Source organism: Zalophus californianus, chromosome 5, assembly GCF_009762305.2.
Source record: "Zalophus californianus isolate mZalCal1 chromosome 5, mZalCal1.pri.v2, whole genome shotgun sequence".
Taxonomy (NCBI): domain Eukaryota; kingdom Metazoa; phylum Chordata; class Mammalia; order Carnivora; family Otariidae; genus Zalophus; species Zalophus californianus.
In genome coordinates, this window is record NC_045599.1 from 49,716,444 (window position 1) to 49,736,424 (window position 19,981).

Consider the following 19,981-nt stretch of genomic DNA (forward strand, 5'->3'; position numbering starts at 1 on the left):
ACGGCTGTCTCTCTCTCTATCAAAAAAAAAAGAAAGAAGTCAGGAGAATGGTTTTTCTGTTGCACAGGTAAATGCAGCAGTGTTGTTACTATTGTATTTCATAAATTGAAGGGTGGATTTAATTTGTCTTTATAACGTATGTGTGTAATTTTATTCATTTGTAGATTAAAAATATTACATGCAAATTTAACATGTTAAATTTAGCCTTAATTCCACCAGAAGAAAAAAAATAAGAAATTAAAAGAAGCATTTCCTCATTCCTTTAGCTAAAAACTTGTCCAATTATCAAAAGCCAGCAGTCAGGGCCATAGGTCTTGGCATTTCCCAGTCTTGACAAAGGTTTCTTAGTTGTTGGCTCAGAAGCCAGTAGAGGCTTCATAGACCCTCTTTCAAGCCATGTTGGTGAGAAAAATATGCAGTGTCTCCATGTTAAAACAATCCAGGCGAGTGCCTGGGTGGCTCAGTCATTAAGTGTCTGCCTTCAGCTCAGGTCATGATCCCAGAGTCCTGGGATCGAACCCCGCATCGACCCCCTGTCCCACTCCTCTGCTTGTTTTTCCTCTCTTGCTGTCTCTCTCTCTGTCAAATAAATAAATAAAATCTTTTTTAAAATTTTAAAAAAAAAATAAAACAATCCAGGCATATAATATTTTATTCCAGTGGATTGCTAACCAATAAGCACAGAAGAGGGTTTCTTTAGTGAAGTTGGAGTCTCAGTGATGTCAGCTGAATCGAGAAATACAGGTATCTATTGTAATATTGTTTATATTTTTTTCAGAGCCCTGGGCTTTGGTCAGTCCAATTCATCTTCAATTAATGACTTAAAGTTTTAATGTTAAAGTGTAAAAGAATAAGTCATGGGATTAAGTAAAGATGCTTTTAAGCATTGTATGGTCTCCTACTCTACCAGCCATGGAGACCTTATGCCAAATTAAAATCCACAAACCAGTGTCTTAAGACTATGGCAAAAAAAAAAAAAAGAGAGAGAAAGAGAGAGAGAAATGGAGAGAGAAGAAGAAGAAGAAGAGGAGGAAGAAAAAGAAAGAAAGGCAAAGAAAAAACTAAGTCCAAAATTCAGCGTGGTAATGGTAATTTTCTTAACCTATACCATCCCTTCCTTTTTTTTTTTTTTTTAAGATTTATTTATTTGACACAGAGAGAACAGGCAGGGGGGTGGTAGGCAGAGGGAGAAGCAGGCTCCCCCGCAGAGCCAGGAGCCTGATGTGGGACTCGATCCCAGGACCCTGAGATCATGACCTAAGCCAAAGGCAGCCACTTAACCAACTGAGCCACCCAGGCACCTGTACACCATCCCGTCTTGATTTTGAAACATGTAAGTCTAGTTATTGGTCATAATCAGTACTACTGAAAATTGTAGCTGGAGACCTAATACAAAGCATCAACTACCTTGCCTTAGTTTCCCCATTAGCCAGACACCACTCTTGTGCTTCCCAAGTACTTAACTCTCTCTTCACTCACTACCTACTACTGATATTACCTGCTAAAAATTTGTTTTCCTTCATATTACTTAGAGCACCTCAAGGATATTCATCTTTGTTTCTCCAATACCTGGCATATGAGTAGGAGCTCAGTGAATGTATGCTGAATGCAACTGAACTGGCCCCCGTTTAAATGTGTCTTCATGAAGTATGGTTCCCACGCCCAGTGTCCCTCACTGGGCCTCTGGCTCACACCAAAGCAGGGGCTTGTAGTAGTATGCTGAATATGTCAGCAAGCAGGCCTTTGTGTGGCCCCCCTCTCTGGTAGCACAAGCAGCTACCTAAGAATGCCCTTTTCACAATAGTCAGATAGAAACCTAACAGAAAATATAGCATTGAAAAGAACAGGAAGAAAGAAAGAAAACTGCAAATATAACTCATTTAATTAAGTTATGCCTCTGTCTTAGCTTTTGCAATAGGATCTGTATTCTACTCTGTTGTTATGTTCTATTGCTTTAGCATATTCAAAGCTTATAAATCCATTTTCCTAAATGATATTCAAAGAAATATACTATCTTAATTTCCAGGGTTCTTTTAACAATGTATTTTTCTACTTTGTATAACAATATAGAAAGTCCCACTGAAATTATTTTTTATTTACATATTTTAGAAACTGGAAATGTGAGGGTCTTAAAAGAAAAGGACACAGTTAAGGGATAGACGGTGGGGAGGATTGGAGAGAAATTTAAAAAATCTTCACTTATTTGTAATGAAATTTTGAAGAATGATAATAAGTTAAGGTGTTGTAATGTAGTGGTATAATATATTGGGGAAAGTACCAACGTAAGAATTTTGGAGAATTTGTTTTCTATCCATTTTTCCTAATAAATAACTGAGTGATATTAGGAAGATCATTTAAACATCATTTTCTTGTCTGTGATATGAATATACAAGCCACATGTGTAAGTGTACACACAAATGCGTGCACACGCATTCAGACTTTTATATAAAACCTCTCTGTTATAGGAGGAGGTTAGGAAGAAACTAAATCTTGTCACCACAGAGATTAAATAAAGTTAAGAGCCTCTACTGTCAGATGATATAAATTACAGAAGAGTACTTTAGGCCTTCCCCCACCCCTAAAGAGGAGAAACTTCACCCAAAGATGTCTGAGACCTGGTTCCAATTCAAGTGGATTAAATTCTTAGGAAGGAAGGTGCAACTACAGCAGAGCAGTCTAGAAGTACTGGCTGATTCCCTGCTGGAAAATCCTTAAGCTGTCATTCTGATCTTGCCTGGAGATTATAAGGGAGAATATTCATATGATCAGCTCTGGGACAGGAATGTGCTTTAGAAGCACATTTTAGAAGTGTTTTACTCCCACGAGAGCCCTCCAGAGATTTCTGAGACCTCAGAGTCTGACTGGCAGATGATGCCTTGTTACAATTGAGTCAGAATTTTAAGTGTCATTTCTGTGGTAAGTCAAATATTTCAGTACAGATAGTCATATTTTAATTAAACCTGATTCGGAGCAGATTTTTCTCAGAACATCCTTCTACCTGTTTATGCTTGTCTTACCTTTTTGAGGAGTCAATAGTTTTTACCTCATCAAGACCATGAGTTTTAAGTTTACTGTACTGAGTATGCTTCTAGGCTTTCTGAAGTAGCAGCCCAAGTACTCACTCCAAGATACGGCAAGTCCAGGCGCTCATCGTATGTGAGCCCTTCCTGATTTAGTGTAGCATAGAGTGAGAATTCTGCTCATGTCAGCTGCTGAGACTTGTCATGAGCCTAAGCTCAGGGCCATTGTGACCAGGTGAACCCATGAACCCAAGTACTAGGACCTGCTGTCCAGCACTGTGCCCAGCTTCTGCCTTGGCTCACTGCCCTGCTGGGAAGGCCCTCTGCTCGGGATCTCTGCCTGCATATTTGGGTCCTTCACAACTAACCAGCTCTTTCTAGGCCCTTCTCATGGGGGATTTTTTTCCTCTGTCCCTGCTACACATAGCTCGTGCCTAGACGCTCCCCAACCTTACAATACCCAGTATTATACCTTCTAGAAACTCCTATTCCTGTGCCCCACACCTCAGGACATACTTCCTTGTGCTGTTAAAACCAGCCTTGATCAACCCAGGTTAATCACTTGCACATGAACACTGTGACTTGAACTGTTAGCCATCCCTAAGGGAGCCAGCCCACAGCCCTGTTATCTCCCTAGACATTATGGGTTTCTTCCTGTTGCAAGCACCTACTGCTGGGATCCCAGCGTGTGCCAATACCAGTTAGGAAGGGTTCCAACTCCAGTCATGCCAGCATGCTCAGAAGTTCTCCAAGGATATAAAAGGAGGTTATTATGGAAAAAGGTATCTAACTGTTCTCTGCCTCCACTGAGAATAAACGCAGAGGAAACAGTGAGTGATGTGCACAAAAGTGCTTTAGTACTAGAACATAAAATTTTGTATTGATAGGCAAAGTGAAATACAGATCATTGTATTAAGTAGTACCCTCAGTTAAAATACAGCTATTTGGGGGGCCTGGGTGACTCAGTTGGTCAAGCATCTGCCTTCGGCTTAGGTCATGATCTCAGGGTCCTGGGATTAAGCCCCTGTGTAGAGCTCCCTGCTCAGTGGGGAGTCTGCTTCTCCCCCTCCCTACCCTCCCTCTGCCTCTCCCCCCTACTCATGCATGTTCTCTCTCTCTCTCTCTCTCCCTCCCCCCAAATAAATAAATAAAAGCTTTAAAAAAATAAAATAAAATACGCTATTTGCTTGCTGCAACAAAATGTGAAAAATTACAGAGTTACTGCAGCAAAAGCCTTAACACCAACAATCTAAAATGCAGGCTCTAAAGCTAAACATTGTTCTTTCAAAGATGTATTTAGTTGGGAAAATATAAAGCTGAGAGGTGGGTAGCCCAGGTCTTGATGGAGAGAGAGAGTGTACCCAATGGTATGTCTCTAAGGCTCTAGAGACAGATGTCCCTCATTGGCTCTCACCCAAACTGAATCCATTACACCTGCTGAGTCTGTCCGGAGTGCAGAGTCTGTCCGGAGTGCATTTCCTCCCAGGGACATGAACTGGCCAGCCATCCAGATGTGCCATGTATATTCTGCCACCTGTTTTGAAGAAACATCTGGTGTTTTTATTACCTTGCTATTGCCGGGGGAATTTTCCATTCTCCTCGAGGGCCCTCCATTCTTTTGAGTGATGTTGTTTGTGTTGCTGCATACAGGTTCAAATGTTCTGTCCAGCTTTCCTCCTTTTTGTGCAGTGTTGACTCATTTTCCCCAGATACTTGTTCATATGCTGCTTGCTGTAGTCTCTTGATCTCTCTTGCCAAATGACAGTAAAGCATTTTTGAAGTGTTGGAAGCCTTTGGCTGGGGTTTTATCCAGCTGTCCTTGTTTGGTATGTTGGCAAAAGAGTCCCACTCTGCATTTGTGTAGAATTTGCCCATTATTTCTCTTTTGGCCTCTCAGGTGGAACCAGGTTAGCAAATGATGGAAAATTAAATCCAGATGATTTGTGATAAGGAATATGTTTTTTGAAAAAGACCATGGTCATAGAGAATGCTGAGAATGAGATTATGCAAATGTTTCTTTTATCACACTTCAAGTGGTACAGGCACTCTTGATTCTGATGCAAGGCAATTCTGGTTAGCTTTTTATTTATTTAATTTTTCTCTTTTAAATGAGCAAAGCTAACTAAAGCATAAAAGAAATTAGGTCTTCAAAAGAACCTGCCTTGTAATCACCTATGTGCTTCATAACTCAACAGAGATGATGAATAAATTTGCTTTGGTCTCACAGTTTATAATTACCCATGCGCTATTGTAACAGAAATGGTTATCACACTCTTTCATTTCAGGAAACATGTGATCTGAGTAAGATAAAACCTGAAGCCAGAAGATACTTGGAAAAGTCCATTAAAATGGGAAAAAGGAATGGGCTCCATCTTCCAGAACAAGTACAAAATGTGAGTTTGTGTTTCTTTTTCTTACTGGGAAAAAAATAAATAAATAAAATACAACAAAAAACAGGTGGGGAAACAACACATTTGTAATATGGAAAATAATGCATAATACAAATCCATTTACAATGTATTTGGTAGTCAGTGGTTTTAAATTCTACAACTCCTCTTAATCTCATGGTGACTGACAGACAACTGATAATCGTTTTTTTTTTTTTTAATCCTTTGCAAATTATATCTGTTTCATGTGTGCTGGGCTTATTTTCCCTGCTCTATTTTACATTTTCTTATTGCTGTTTCCAGGTCTTAATAGTTGATTTGCACTCTCCACACTCCCTTGGTCACTGGTAATAAAATTTTTATGATGGAGAGTTTTAACATAAGCACTTTGGAATGGAATACCCTATGATTAAAACAGTTGGCCCTTGAACAACCTGGGGTTGAGGTGGCAACCCCGCTGCACAGTCAAAAATCCATATAACTTCTGACTCCTCAAACACTTAACTACTAACAGCCTGCTATTGACCAGAAGCTTTACCCATAACATAGTCAATTAACATGTGTTTTGTATGTTACATGTTTTATATACTGTCTTCTTAAAGTAAGCCAGAAAAAAGAAAATGTTGTTGAGAAAATCGTAAGGAAGAAAAAACACATTTAACACATTTATAGTACTGAACTTTATTTATTGAAAAAAATCTGTATATAGGTTGCCCTAGATTGTTCAAATCCCTGTTGCTCAAGGGCCAACTGCATATGCCCTTTAAAGGCAGACAGATTAGCTACTGAAAAGTGCTTCTCAAACTTTTTCTTTTGTCTAATGCTGATCCCATCTTCCAGTTTCAGAAGTAAATCCAGCTACAGAATTAAATCATTCTTCTTAGACAGGACATATAACCCATGATCTGTTTCCAGGTCATTCGTCTATTTTTTTTTTTTAAAGATTTTATTTATTCATTCGAGACACGGAGATACAGAGAGACAGAGAGAGAGAGAGCACGAGCAGGGGGAGAGGCAGAGGGAGAAGAAGCAGGCTCCCTGCTGAGTCAGGAGCCAGATGTTGGGGCTCGATCCCAGGACCCTGGGATCATGACCCGGGCCGAAGGCAGATGCTTAACCATCTGAGCCACCCAGGCGCCCCCAGGTCATTCTTCTAAACAGTAGAACAGGAAACAAGTGTGAAAGACATCCAAACCAAGTGATGTCAGCATAGTAGATATAACTGAAGGTACCACTGAGATACAGGTACCTTTCTATCACGTAAATGCCCTTCGAACACCTTGTATCCTCTTCAGCCTAGTTAGAGGAGAAATGTGTGACTGATCTCCCTTACCTTACCTTTTGGTCTTCCAGGTCAGTCATCATTTCTGTTGAGGCATTGTATTAGTTGCAATGTATTTACAACTGACAAAACCCTGTTGACCACAGTTTAAACAATAGAAGAGATTTATTTGCTTATATTAACTAGAAGATCCACCATCCAGAAGGATGTAGAGAAGCTTCCCTCGAACCTCCCCTTGTGTCTTAATGGCCCAGATTGGATCATATGCCTAATCCTGAATCCCCCTTTAGTCAGGAGAATGCCAGGCCTGGCTTACCCGAACCAGTCAATACTCTAGTGGGGATGGGATTACCTAACTATTGTAGAGTTACCCTGGAGCTTCAGATAGGGTCAGATCCCACCCAAACTACAGGGCTAGTGTAGAATGGGGGAAAGGTGGAAGGGAGCTTGGGGTGACAACTGGAGTGTCCAAAAACAGTGCTGCACAGTATGTGTTCAGTCAGCAGACCCCACTTTAGTGCACATCAAAATTACCAGGTCATTCTTCTACACAGTAGAACAGGAAACAAGTGTGAAAGACATGCAAACCAAGTGATGATTTACAGCAAAGCTGTGAAAGCTCTGAGTACAGGGTCCCACCTCTGAGAGTGTGTTTTAGTTGGCTTGGTGTGGGTCTCAAGAATATTCATTTCTAACAAATTCCCAGGTGATGTTGATGTAAATTTCATTATCTAGCATTTTTAGAAGATGGGACAGGTTAATAAAAATATTTCGTGTTTTTTCTTGTGGTTTCCTTTTTTGCTTCCTTTGATTTCACACCTAATAGTTTTTATACAAATGTTAAGGCCCGTATCACCTTAGTTTACAAAGGTCTATAAAACTAAGACATGACCTTTTTTCCAAAGCAACCATAGAATTAATTGTCTCTTGGTTTACTTCAGCACCAAATACTGATGTCTACATTAAACTTTGGAAAAGATTGAAAGATGTTAATTATTAACAGCCTACTAGAATCATTTATTCACCCAGCAACTATTCATTTTGTGTATATATTATGTGCCTGAGTCTGCTTTGACTCTACCTCCTAAATTTATTTAGTTCTTACGAGTTATGACTAATTTCTTTTTTTTAAGATTTTATTCATTTGAGAGAAAGAGAGTGAGAGAGAGCATGAGAGGGAGAGGGTCAGAAGGAAAAGCAGACTCCCTGCTGAGCAGGGAGCCCAATGCGGGCCTCGATCCCGGGATTCTGGGATCACGACCTGGGCCGAAGGCAGTCGCTTAACCAACTGAGCCACCCAGGTGCCCCAGTTTATGACTGATTTTCTAACACATCACTGGGATTGCCTTTTTGTATATGTTTTGCATACAGATCCTCACAGACACAGCATAGAATATGGCAGGAAACATTTTATGAAACACATCATTAAAAAACATACTTCCTGAGGGTTGGGCATAGAAGCCAATCTTCATATAAAAGTGAAACTTATTTGATGGCATTAAAAATGAAAGTTTCTTTTTATTGTTAATGTTCTATATTTGTATCTTCTGTTCAGGAAATCAAAGCAATGAAGAAAAGAATGAGTGAGCTATGTATTGACTTCAACAAAAACCTCAATGAGGACGATACCTTCCTTGTATTTTCCAAGGCTGAACTTGGTAAAATTCTGGTTTTTTTCTGGTTAAATAATATAATTTAGAGAAATAATCTTACCTCACAGTTTGCCAAATCAAAGTTGAAAGAATTCTTTAAAAAAATGATCCGGTACCTTGTACAGAACCTATCACCCCTTCTACAGAAAAGACAGCCAAACCATGCCTAGATTTTACACTAATAAAAGTGTGTATACTATTTCTAGAGATGCTCCAGAGGAAATTTCATAATATTTTTTGGTAACTTATGCTGGTGTTTAACAGCCTTCAGTGCCTTGAAATTTTTTACCTTATAATATCCCCTACATTATAACTTAAACTAGTCTCTTCTTAATATGTTCTGGATCTTTCTTGGCTTAGTTTTTCCTGTTCTCCATCAAAACACCATCTGCACAAGTACACTGAAGCCTATTCATAATTTGAATTACCACCTCCTAAGCCACCTGTCCTCTAATGATCACCCCATTCCAGTAACGTCAAAATGATATTATAAGGATTGTCATTATTTTACTTGAATTTCAATTACTCCACAGAATTCCTAGAGCTTCTTAAAGGCACCATGCCAATGCTAAATAAACTAATAATGAGTGGAAAAATCGATGTATAAGAAAATGATTTCTTGCAGGTGCTCTTCCTGATGATTTCATTGACAGTTTAGAAAAGACAGATGATGACAAGTATAAAATTACCTTAAAATATCCACACTACTTTCCTGTCATGAAGAAATGTTGTATCCCTGCAACTAGAAGGAAGATGGAAATGGCATTTAATACAAGGTGCAAAGAGGTACTCTGAATGTTTGTCTTTCTTTCGTTTTTATGGAAGATTTTAAGAAAAGGGTTTGCTTTGTTCACCAGTGTTGAAGTTAGCTCAGAGACCAACATGCCTATTTGAGTATTATGCCTCCTAATTCCTGAAGGCTTTTAACTTTTCCCTTGCTCACTGGTAGCCTTGGTGTGGCCACAGCCTAAGCTGTTCTAATTAAAATAGAATGGGTTAAATAAACTAAAAGTTGTATTCTTTCACCAAGTCAACAGTCCAGGGCTAGTGGAGCACCTCTCTGCCCTTAACAAGTGACTTCCAAGGCCATTCCAGCTGTCACCATTTCCCGGCCTATTCAGAAGTGGGAAAATAAAGGACAGAGACACACCTTAAGAAGACCTGGAAATGACATACATCCACTCCATTCACCTCCTATTGACTCAAATACCATCATCTAGTCGTACCCAGCTGCAGGGGAACCTGGGAAATGTAGTCTTCAGTTGACAGCCATTTGCTCAGCTGAGGGGATTCTATTACCAAAGGGTAAAAAGGAAGAATTAGAAATGCATTCTCAGAGTCAGCTAGACAGCTCCACCACAGTCTCCCTCTCCAGATAACTGTGAGTGCCTTTTTTCCCCACACGTAGAACCCATTCACCATATGCCAGACCATGACCAGTTACTGCCTTGAGCTCAAAGACCATGACGTCTGGAGCTCTCCCCACTTGGAGCTTCCTCATGATCTAGCAGTCTATGAAAGAGAGGGCATGCTGTCTGGTCCATTCATCCCCAGGACACACGCCCAGTGGTAGAATAGGAACACAGTAACCACACTAAAAACTCCTATATGGAAAAGGAAAGAACAGAAAACATACAGTAGGCCCGTACCAATTTTCAAAAACTGGCAGGAATTGTGGGGATTCCTTGCTCTGATGAAGTTCCTTGAAGAGCTCATTAAAGTGATTTGGGGTTTTTTTTCTAGCAGAAATTTGTTTAGCAATTGTACTACATGATCCCTGGTTTTGCCTGCCAAGAATTTTTTCTTGTCTGTTACCCTCCACGACCATATCCTGGGCGGCTACTAGTAAAGATTCATGCTGGTGCTGGTTTGAAGCCTGGGGGTTGCTTTAGGGATCAAATAACCACAAGCTTTTGCAGGCCAAGCTCGTGATGCCTTTGGTAATATAATACGCTCAAAAACTTAGTAGGTTTCTTGTCTGTTTGTATCCAGTCCGATTCATGTTAAAATAATTCAACCCAAATAATATTTTTGGTCAGTCGTTCTTAAACCTACCAGATCTTTTTATATTGGTTCCTGTACCCTGTCCCTCTTGCTTTTCCTCAATTTAATGGAATCTGCTTTGGGGCCTTCTGAAACAGTAGGCTTGAGGAGGGAAGGCAGCATTCTCAAACTAATCTCTACAATTCAGTAAATCTGACAGTCTTTTCTCTGGTATTAGGAGGACAGAGCAATTGTCTCTGCCATCCATCCGAAGTCCTAGATTGTAAGCCACAGACAGAACCTCTGTTAGTAGAAGTCTTTTCCTTCCACCTCTGCAAACTGAACATTCTCAAGTGAGTTCATCTCTCTCATAATCTTTCTAAAAGTCACAAATAGCAACAAAACATGCACCAACATTAGTTTTCCCCAGAAGTTCCCCTAGAGCTAAGCCTCAGTAGGTAATTGTTCTCTTCCAAGTTATGACATGAAATCGTTTTAACGAATGTTACCCATGGTATAATGAGGATTGCCAGCTTCCCAGCCAGCATTGTATCTGTCCCCACCTTCTCTTCCTGTACAACTTTCATTTTTCTTATAACAGTACCCTATTCCTAATATCAGCGTCTGTGGGTGTAAGGATACAGGTTAAGCAGCTACACAAAAGCCAACAAAAAGCACAGTGACTCAAATAAGATAAAAGCTGTTTCTCTTCAGAAAGGATTAGTGGTTGGCAGAAGCTGGGGCCACTGGGGAATTACTGTTTAACGGTTACCAAGTTTCCGTTTGGGGTGTTGGAAAAGTTTTGGAAACAGATAGTGGTAGTGGTTGCACAACAGTGTGAACTGAACGCAATTAGTGCCATTGAATTATACACTTAAAAATGGCTAAAATGGGAGTTCCAGCAGATGTGGGAAGGAGAGTGGACCCCAGAGAGCTCTGAGCAGCCCCACCCCCATGGCCTAGTTACCATCACACCCAGCAGGAGGTGCAGCTGGCCCAGTCCCCACCACTGTCACTACCAGCAGCAAGTGGGGGGAGGTGACCCAGCCCCCGCTCACCCTCTGCTCTTTGAACACCAGGCTCAGCATCCTGGGCAGTAGCCTCCGTGGCACCCACTGGCAACAGCAAAGTCATTACAACAAAGGTTCTGGAAACAGTAAAGTGGTTCCATCGACAGGAATGAGACCGAGGAAGATGTGTTTGTATACCAGACTGCCATAAAGAATAACCGCGGGAAATACCCGCGCAGTGTAAGAGAGAGCGAGGCTGGAGTTTGATGTTGGAGGAGGAAAGGGTACAGAGGCAGCAAACATGGCCGGCCCTGGTGGAGCCCCAGGGCAAGGCGGTAAATACGCAGCAGATGATCACCATTAAAGATGTTCTCTATCACGGGGATCCTCCCCACAGTTACCCGCAGAAGTACCAGAATTGTGAGGGTGGGGAAAGAAGGAGGGCCCTATCGTGCCGGCCTGCCTGCAGGCCACAGTTCACACCTGACTGCACCTGGCAGTGGGTGGCAACCACTCTTCCAGTCTCCCCCACCCCCTACACCCCCTGTGCAGGGAGAAGTGCTGGAGGGCGCCGGCAAGCAGGGTGCAGGAGAGCAAGGCAGACCAGTGAGACAGTGTATATGGGGGTAGAGACCACGATTCCGCAGGGGACCTCCAGTTGAAGAAAGTAAGGAAAATTAAGATGAGACCCAACATCAGCAGCCACCTCAAGATCCCTGCCAATGGAACTTTGGTGACCCACGCAGATGCCCATAAAACCCCAAACTATGAGTTCACAGAGACAAAACCAGCCAGTCTACAGCTGAGAACTGGTTGGCTTGTAAGCCTGAAAGAGCAGGGCTAAGTAAATGTGGGCTTACCATCACTGACATCATCCGGTTTAGTCATCCAACAAGAAGAGGTAAATAAGAAATTCCAGCAATAAGAAATGAGCAAAAGACTGGAGCTGAAGACCTTAAGTGCTTGCCTTTTGCCCATTGAGCAGATAACCAGAATTTCTAATCTGCATTATCTATGCAGCATGGGGTTTCTATTATTTTTACCTGAAGAGGTCCATTTTTGGTAATGATAAATGTGCTTGGGGTTTTTTTTTGTGTGTGTGTGTGTCTGTTTTTAAGCCTGGGTGCTTTTCAATACACCATTAAAGGTTTTTAAATTGTTTCATATCTGGTCAAGTTGAGATTTTTAAGAACCTCATTTTTAATTTGTAATAAAAGTTTACAACTTGATTTTTTTCCCAAAAAGTCAAATGGCAAACACATGTTAAAAGGTCTAAATTAATTTTTTAAATGGTTAAAATGGCATTTCTTGTGTTATATATGTTTTACCACAGTTTTTAAAGAAAGGCTTATTTTTCTTGCAACTGACAGCACAGAGGTGAGTGATCCAAAGCTTGGTATTGTGACATCCTAAGTCTTTGTTGTCATATGCAGTTCGCAGCTCGAAGGACAGGCCTCTGTAAAGAGACGACCCAGGAATTCTACTCATCACTTCTTGGAGAGTCCCCTGTCCTATTGTAGATCATGTGGCCACAACTAGTTTTGTTTTTTCTCTTAAGCAATATGTTTAATTCTATGATTTCCACAAACTATACGTGAAGTTTCTAACCATCACAATTCAGTTAAGAACAAAACACTAAGTTACAGGCTGTGGGGAGAGAAGGCAGCACCAATGGTGGCACCTTCCAACCCTGGTTGGTCTAGGGGTAGGGGGTGGAGGGGTCGATATTAATTTGTATTGAAAACGAAATGGACTAAAAAGTAACTACTCCTCTATGTTGGGGTGGAAATGGGAGGAAAGAATGAGTCCTTCAAAGCAGGAGGGGAGGCAGGTGGGGGAAGTTTCTGTGGCTGTGACCCCAGGTGGTCACTCACACTGCTCCAGACTGTCCCTGGTGTGTGATCTTCCTTAGAAACATGTCTATAAATATGAGTTAATTATTGGGGGTAATTTTTCTTTCACCTCAATATTTATTACTTTCTCCAAGAGATAACTTTTCCTTTTATTGTTAATAAAATATGGGGCTCCTGGGTGGCTCAGTTGGTTAAGCGACTGCCTTCGCCTCAGGTCATGATCCCAGGGTCCTGGGATTGAGCCCCGCTTTGGGCTCCCTGCTCAGCGGGAAGCCTGCTTCTCCCTCCCCCACTCCCCCTGCTTGTGTTCCCTCTCTCGCTGTGTCTCTGTCTCTCTGTGTCAATTAAATAAACAAATAAGATCTTCAAAAAAATAAATAAAGCAGTATCATTATTTGTGTTCTTAATACATACAAAACAAAGAAAAAGTTTGTAATGATTTGAAACGAATCTCTGAAACATTCATAAGTGTAGAGAGTTCTGTGGCATTAACTATGTTCACATAGCTGTGCAGCCATCACCACCATTGTCTTCACACTCTTTATCTTCCCCAGCCAAAACTCTGCACCCATTAAATGCTAACTCCTAGCCCCCCTTCCCCCCACCCCTGGCATCCACTGTTCTACTTTCTGGCTCTATGAATTTGACTCCTCGAGGAACCTTATGTAAGTTGGAATCATGTAATATTTATTCTTTTATGACTGGCTTATTTTACTTAGCATAATATCTTGTTTTAGCATTTGTCAAAATTTCTTTCTTTCCCTTTTAAGACTGAATAATAATCCATTATATGTGTATACCACATTTTCTTTATCCATTTATCCATTGATGGACATTTGGATTGCATCCACCACTTGGCTATTATTCACATAATGGTGTAGTGAACACAGGTGTACAAATCTCTCTTTGAGTTCCTGCTTCCACTCTTTGGGACACATACCAACAAGTGGAATTGCTGGATCATATGATAATTATGTGCTTAATTTTTTAAGGAATTGCAATACCATTTTCCACAGCAGCTACACTTTTTACATTCACAGCAGTATACAAAGTTTCCGAATTCTTCACATCCTCATTAACACTTTTTTCTATTGTTTTTATAATAGCCATACTAATGGATGTGAAGTTAAAGTGGCAAACTTGTGTTTATATGTATTTATAACTCCCAAAAACAAATTTAAGTATCAATATTTGTTGCAGTCTTGCCAATGAAATTAAATGGGGAATCACTGTAGTCCTTAAGAATACATTTTCACTCTAAGTTTATAATACCTACAATTTTATTAAGACCTCATAGCAATCTCCTGAGACTTAAAAAGTCAAGGATTTCAGAAATAAAATTGGATCATGAATTTTAAAAAAGTCTTTAACACTGAAGTAGAGTCATTTATTAGGAGGTTGAGATGGTTTAAAAATAATTGACGTTTTACCAACCTAAAAATACATGTAATAACTTCCTTTTAATGCTGTGGATCCAATTAATGATTAATCTTTGTTTTTGTTGTTGTTTATTACTAGGAAAACACCGTAATTCTGCAACAACTACTCCCACTGCGAGCCAAAGTAGCCAAACTCCTCGGCTATAGCACACATGCTGACTTTGTCCTCGAAATGAACACTGCAAAGCGTACAAGCCATGTAACAGCCTTTCTAGGTGGGGTCTTTTTTTAATCAGTTGTATATTTCCATTTTTCTTCTTCTTTGACTGTTTTCACTGTATTTGCCTAAATGCATATGCTCTTGTTATGTATTTGTCCTGCACGATTTGTCACAAATGTAAGACAAACATGTATTTGGCTCTCTATGGGACATGGCAGTTTGGGAGGCAACCCCAGAGTGTGAGGTGAAGGCTACAGCCTGAGAAGCCCTCTAAAGAGAAAGAAGGAAACTTATGGAAGATACAAAGTGATCTAATTCTGATTAGGCCTGTGAGAGAGTAGGTGAGTACAGGCAGCCAAGAGGGCAACTCAGATGGGAATATGCCAATTGTAAATTAAAATAAATTAGGGAGAATGTGAAATAGGCAAAATTAACCACAGTATATAAATTATGGTATCCATCTAAAAAGTGGAATTGCTGTATCCAAATAGACATTCTTTATAGGAAGGGATTAGCGATAAACAAAACCCATGGCTGTTAAAGGTATTGAGCAGTTTTTAGTAATGGTGATCACAGGTTGCCTCTGATTTCATTTCTCTGGCTTTTTGAGGAGCCTGATCTCATTGAAGAATAATCATGGACATGAGATGGTTTCACTATTGTTTTGTTTCCTGAATTATAACATTCTGGAGTCAGAGTTCTCTGAGATAAACTCGAGCTTTGTTGATGGTGTGAGAAAGTTGTGGCTTGGTTTGGCTGGTGCTGAAAAAATGGGAGGGCAAAGAGCCACGAAATAAATTACCGGGAAGAGAACAGCAGGGCTGTCATAGTCGAGCCTGCTTTCCTTCCCTCCCTCCTTCCTTCCGCCCTTCCTTCCTCCCGGTTATCTGCATCAAGTACTACAAAGGAGGAAGCACCATGCTAAAACACTGGTATGTGTATGAATGTGCTTGCTCCCAAAAGCAATAAATCACGGACTTTTCCCACTTCCCGCACAGATGATTTAAGCCAGAAATTAAAACCACTGGGTGAGGCAGAGCGAGAGTTTATTTTGAATTTGAAGAAAAAGGAATGTGAAGAGAGAGGTTTCGAATATGATGGGAAAATCAATGCCTGGGACCTACATTACTACATGACTCAGACAGAAGAACTCAGGTACTCCATAGATCAAGAGATCCTCAAGGAATACTTCCCAATTGAAGTGGTCACTGAAGGCTTGCTGAACATCTACCAGGAGCTGTTGGGTCTTTCATTTGAGCAAGTGGCAGATGCTCATGTATGGAATAAAAGTGTGACGCTTTACACTGTGAAGGATAAAGCCACAGGAGAAGTTCTGGGACAGTTCTACCTGGACCTCTATCCAAGGTACTGAGAATCACATTGTGGGAAGGGACCTTAGGGAGGGGATTCCTACCCAGATTACGACCCTTGTCTGCCACAATGCTCATGTATGGTTCTTAGTGATGGGAGTAAAGATGTGGGCTCTGAAGCCAGAGTGTCTGGCTCCGTCACCTACTAGGCCACTTTACTTAATGTTCCTGTGCCTCAGTTTCTTTACCTATATTATAGGTTCAGTAAAAGGGGAATATTAATTCTACCTGCTTTGTAGGGTTGTAAAGATAAAACAGTTGGTTAATTATGTACAAAACATTAACTGGAGGACTACCCTGCTTATAGCAATTGCTTAATAAATGATTGCAGCCATCATCATCGTTACCATCATCTGGTGTGTGCACTGCACTTATTTAATTTAAAATTGGCCCTCCAAATATTTATTATTCAGGTAATCTGTCTGCCAGTACTCTTCAGTCTCTGGCCATTTCCCTGAGTCTGGCTGAGGGGCAGCACAATACAGTAGGAATAGCAAAATCTTTGTACTCATTCAAATTGAGTTGGACGCTTAAGTGACTTAAAATCTTTGAGATTCTGTTTCCTCCTTGGTAGTATGGGACTGGTGATCCCTTTTTAGGATTGTTTTGTGCATTAGGCCATATATACATATCACCCAAGCTAGGTAGTCCATCATTGGTAAGAATTGAAAACATTATTGTCTCTGAAACATGTGGTAACTATGGACTCTATAGTGCTTCATCAGACACGAAAGGATTTGGATCACTTCCTCTCTAGGCTGTTTCTAAAACAAAGCCAGCCTGTTACAATTACCGATTCATTTTACTAACTAGGCCAAAGGAAATTACAGTAACCCCCTACTTTTGTAGCACAAACAAGTTTTTAACCCACAGACTTGGGATGACTTTGGGTGGCTGCTGGGAAGGAGGTTGGATAACTGTGTCATCCAGACAGTGGACAATGGTGCCTTATCGCAATGTTTTATGCACTTACTTTCAGTTTCGAAATGATCTAAAAATAAACCCTTGTCAAATGTAGATGGGTCTCTTTTTAATAAGAGTGTTAGCATACTGTGTTAAGCCAGAAATTCTTTCAGGGGAAATCCTTCAACCTTGGAGTCTTCTAGAACTGTCCCCAGATTCTACTTCCAGGGTCAAAGATAGCAGCTCTTGCCACCCCAGCCTGCTCTCTCCCTGCCAACATATAATTGGTTTCTTCTGTACTCTGAGATCTGGCCATTGCTACCAGCACTGGTATGGGAATCAGAAGCTGATCTCTTGTGAAAGTAGTGACCTACTTAATATTCACTTCCTGTCACCTTCCTGTCACTTCCTAAAAGTGAGATGGAGTAACTTGTTTTTTCTTAGCGACTCAAAAAAGGATATTTGGAGTACGTTTAAGAAAAACCAGTTACTTTTTTCTTTTAATCGCATTTCAGTATTTATTCATTGAATACTGAGATTCTCAAACAAAACAAAACCAAAAATATTCTGATGGTTCCAACATAAGGTGCTTGATAGGGACATTTTTATTTTTTATTTATTATTATTTTTTTAATTTACATTTATTTTATGCAGAATTTACTCCTGGGACATAAGTTTTTGTTTCTTCAGTTTCTTCTGGGATATCTTTTTCTTCTGTGCAACGTCCTGTTCTGGTTTAGGAACAGTCTGCTCTTTTTCAGTCAGGACCCTCTCAGTGTGGCAGGGAACACTCATGTATGGGTTAATCTGACCATGAGCCCTGTATGTTCTATGCCACATCTGGGGGGCTTTGTTCACCAGAGAATCTACATTTAAACCCTTAAGGTACAGCATTACTCTCTACATTTTTAAGCATGTGCCGTAAAAATTCACTCTTCTTGGGTCATCGACCCTGTGTCCAGCCCCACTGTTTGGCCCGGGCACACCTCCCAACTCCACCATTGTGGAGACAGAATGGCACACACTGCTTCTGCAAAGTGGCATCCTTCAGATACTTGGGGGCTTTTTGGATCTGCAGACCCTTGATGACCTGGGCGGTTTCACGTGTGTTCTTAAAGTGAACATGCAGATTTGAACCTCTTGATTTGCATGATTTTGTAGGGTTTTCTGGGTCAAGTGAATAGCAAACCATTTTCAGAAATCATCTCAGGCTGCTTAGGGGAGGAGCGATAGGGACATTTTTAAAAATCACCATCATTTTATAGACAATGTGAAAAGGTGAAACGTCAGAATATAGAATCCTTTAAAATTAAATAAATCAAGTTTCTTCTTACAAGGAAAGATTAAAGACCCCTCAATGCCATTGATTTTTAAATCAGTAGAAAGTCTTTGATTTTAAGCTATTCTTTTTTTTTTTAAGGTTTTATTTATTTATTTGACAGAGAGAGAGCGTGAGCACAAGCAGGGGGAGTGGCAGGCAGAGGGCAAAGCAGGCTCCCCACTGAGCAGGGAGCCCGACGTGGGGCTCAATCCCAGGACCCTGGGATCATGACCTGAGCCGAAGGCAGATGCCTAACGACTAAGCCACCCAGGTGCCCCGATTTTAAGCTATTCTTAGACTTTAAAATTTCTCCAAATATCTCAACCCTTGTCTGTCTAACACAGTAGCACCCGTATTATTCTCAAATGAATATGCTTTTGGGGAAAAAAATACGTTTTGGCCTTTCCTAATGTACTAAGAGGTATAAAATATAATAGGATAAACATGTCCAGATTACTTTAGTTTTCCCCTGTTAAAAATAAGGTTTATAGGGGTGCCTGGGTGGCTCAGTCGTTAAGCGTCTGCCTTCGGCTCAGGTCATGATCCCAGGGTCCTGGGATCGAGTCCCACGTCGGGCTCCTTGCTCCGTGGGAAGCCTGCCTCTCCCTCTCCCACCCCTCCTGCTTGTGTTCCCTCTCTCGCTGTCTCTCTCTCTATCAAATAAATAAAATCTTTAAAAAGAAATAAATAAATAAGGTTTATAGATCTGTTTACACATTTACAACTAACTACATGAAATTGTTGTAGAAAGCACTGACTAGCCCATTGAACCACCGGAATCTGGGCTCGCTGAAAATATTATCACGTTCCTGTATTGTTTCTCCTGTACCCGTTCATGGCTTCTGTCCCCTCCTTTGTCTGCCTTCCTTCCCATGTCCCTGCTCAGTGCTGACTTAGCCGGACTCAGCAGACTCATGCCCACACTGCGTTCCTGTCCTTCCTTCAGAGGTAGAGGGTTTTTTCTGTTCTTCTGGCCTCGGCAGTGGGTTTTCACCAGCGCTTTTAGGGCAGCAGAGTTCCTTGCCCTTTCTCCTGGAAGCAGGGCAATGCTCCATTCCTCCGTCAAGGCAGCCGCTTCCTCTCCAGGCCTGCATCAGGACTGATGCTCTAGCAGGGTGTCACCCTGCCACCATCTTTTTGTGTGCCCACAGCGAGGTTCAGGGAGAAGACCCTGCAAATGGCTGCACAGGGTCCTTATCTATAGCTCCCAGTGGCTCCCTGCTTTTGCTGGTCCACCATGGCCTTTATCAATGTGTTAAAAGACTTACTGGTTTCTGCAGTATTTTCCCCAGGTAAAAAAAAGTACTTGCTTCCTCACTTCCTCTATCCCTGGAGGCATCTGTCTTAGATCATAAGTTAGTTGATTGCCTTCCCATTAGTGATGAATTCAAGAGAAGTTGTGACTTGGAGATTGTGTAGCATATTGTTGTTGTGTGGATAGGAGCAATGCCCTTTCCAGCTCTATACCTCATCATAGGAAGCTGGAAAAAGCTAATTGTTGTTTTGGTTTTTTTTTTAACTTGAATAACATCAGCAGGGTAAACAGATTAATAAGGAGTCACAAAGAAAAGATAATATAAAAAATTTATATATCAGTCAAA

At 40.9% G+C, this 19,981-nt stretch overlaps 1 protein-coding gene across 2 annotated transcripts in view; it reads left to right on the forward strand.

Moving 5' to 3' along the window:
- Positions 1–19,981, forward strand: part of NLN (neurolysin) — a 94,045-nt gene that overhangs the window by 48,129 nt on the left and 25,935 nt on the right. For both annotated transcript variants that reach the window (XM_027604624.2, XM_035727546.1), the window contains exons 4-8: positions 5,306–5,413; positions 8,245–8,347; positions 8,967–9,127; positions 14,706–14,841; positions 15,785–16,151. In XM_027604624.2, the coding sequence (XP_027460425.1) occupies positions 5,306–5,413; positions 8,245–8,347; positions 8,967–9,127; positions 14,706–14,841; positions 15,785–16,151 (875 nt within the window). The remainder of the gene's footprint in view (positions 1–5,305; positions 5,414–8,244; positions 8,348–8,966; positions 9,128–14,705; positions 14,842–15,784; positions 16,152–19,981) is intronic.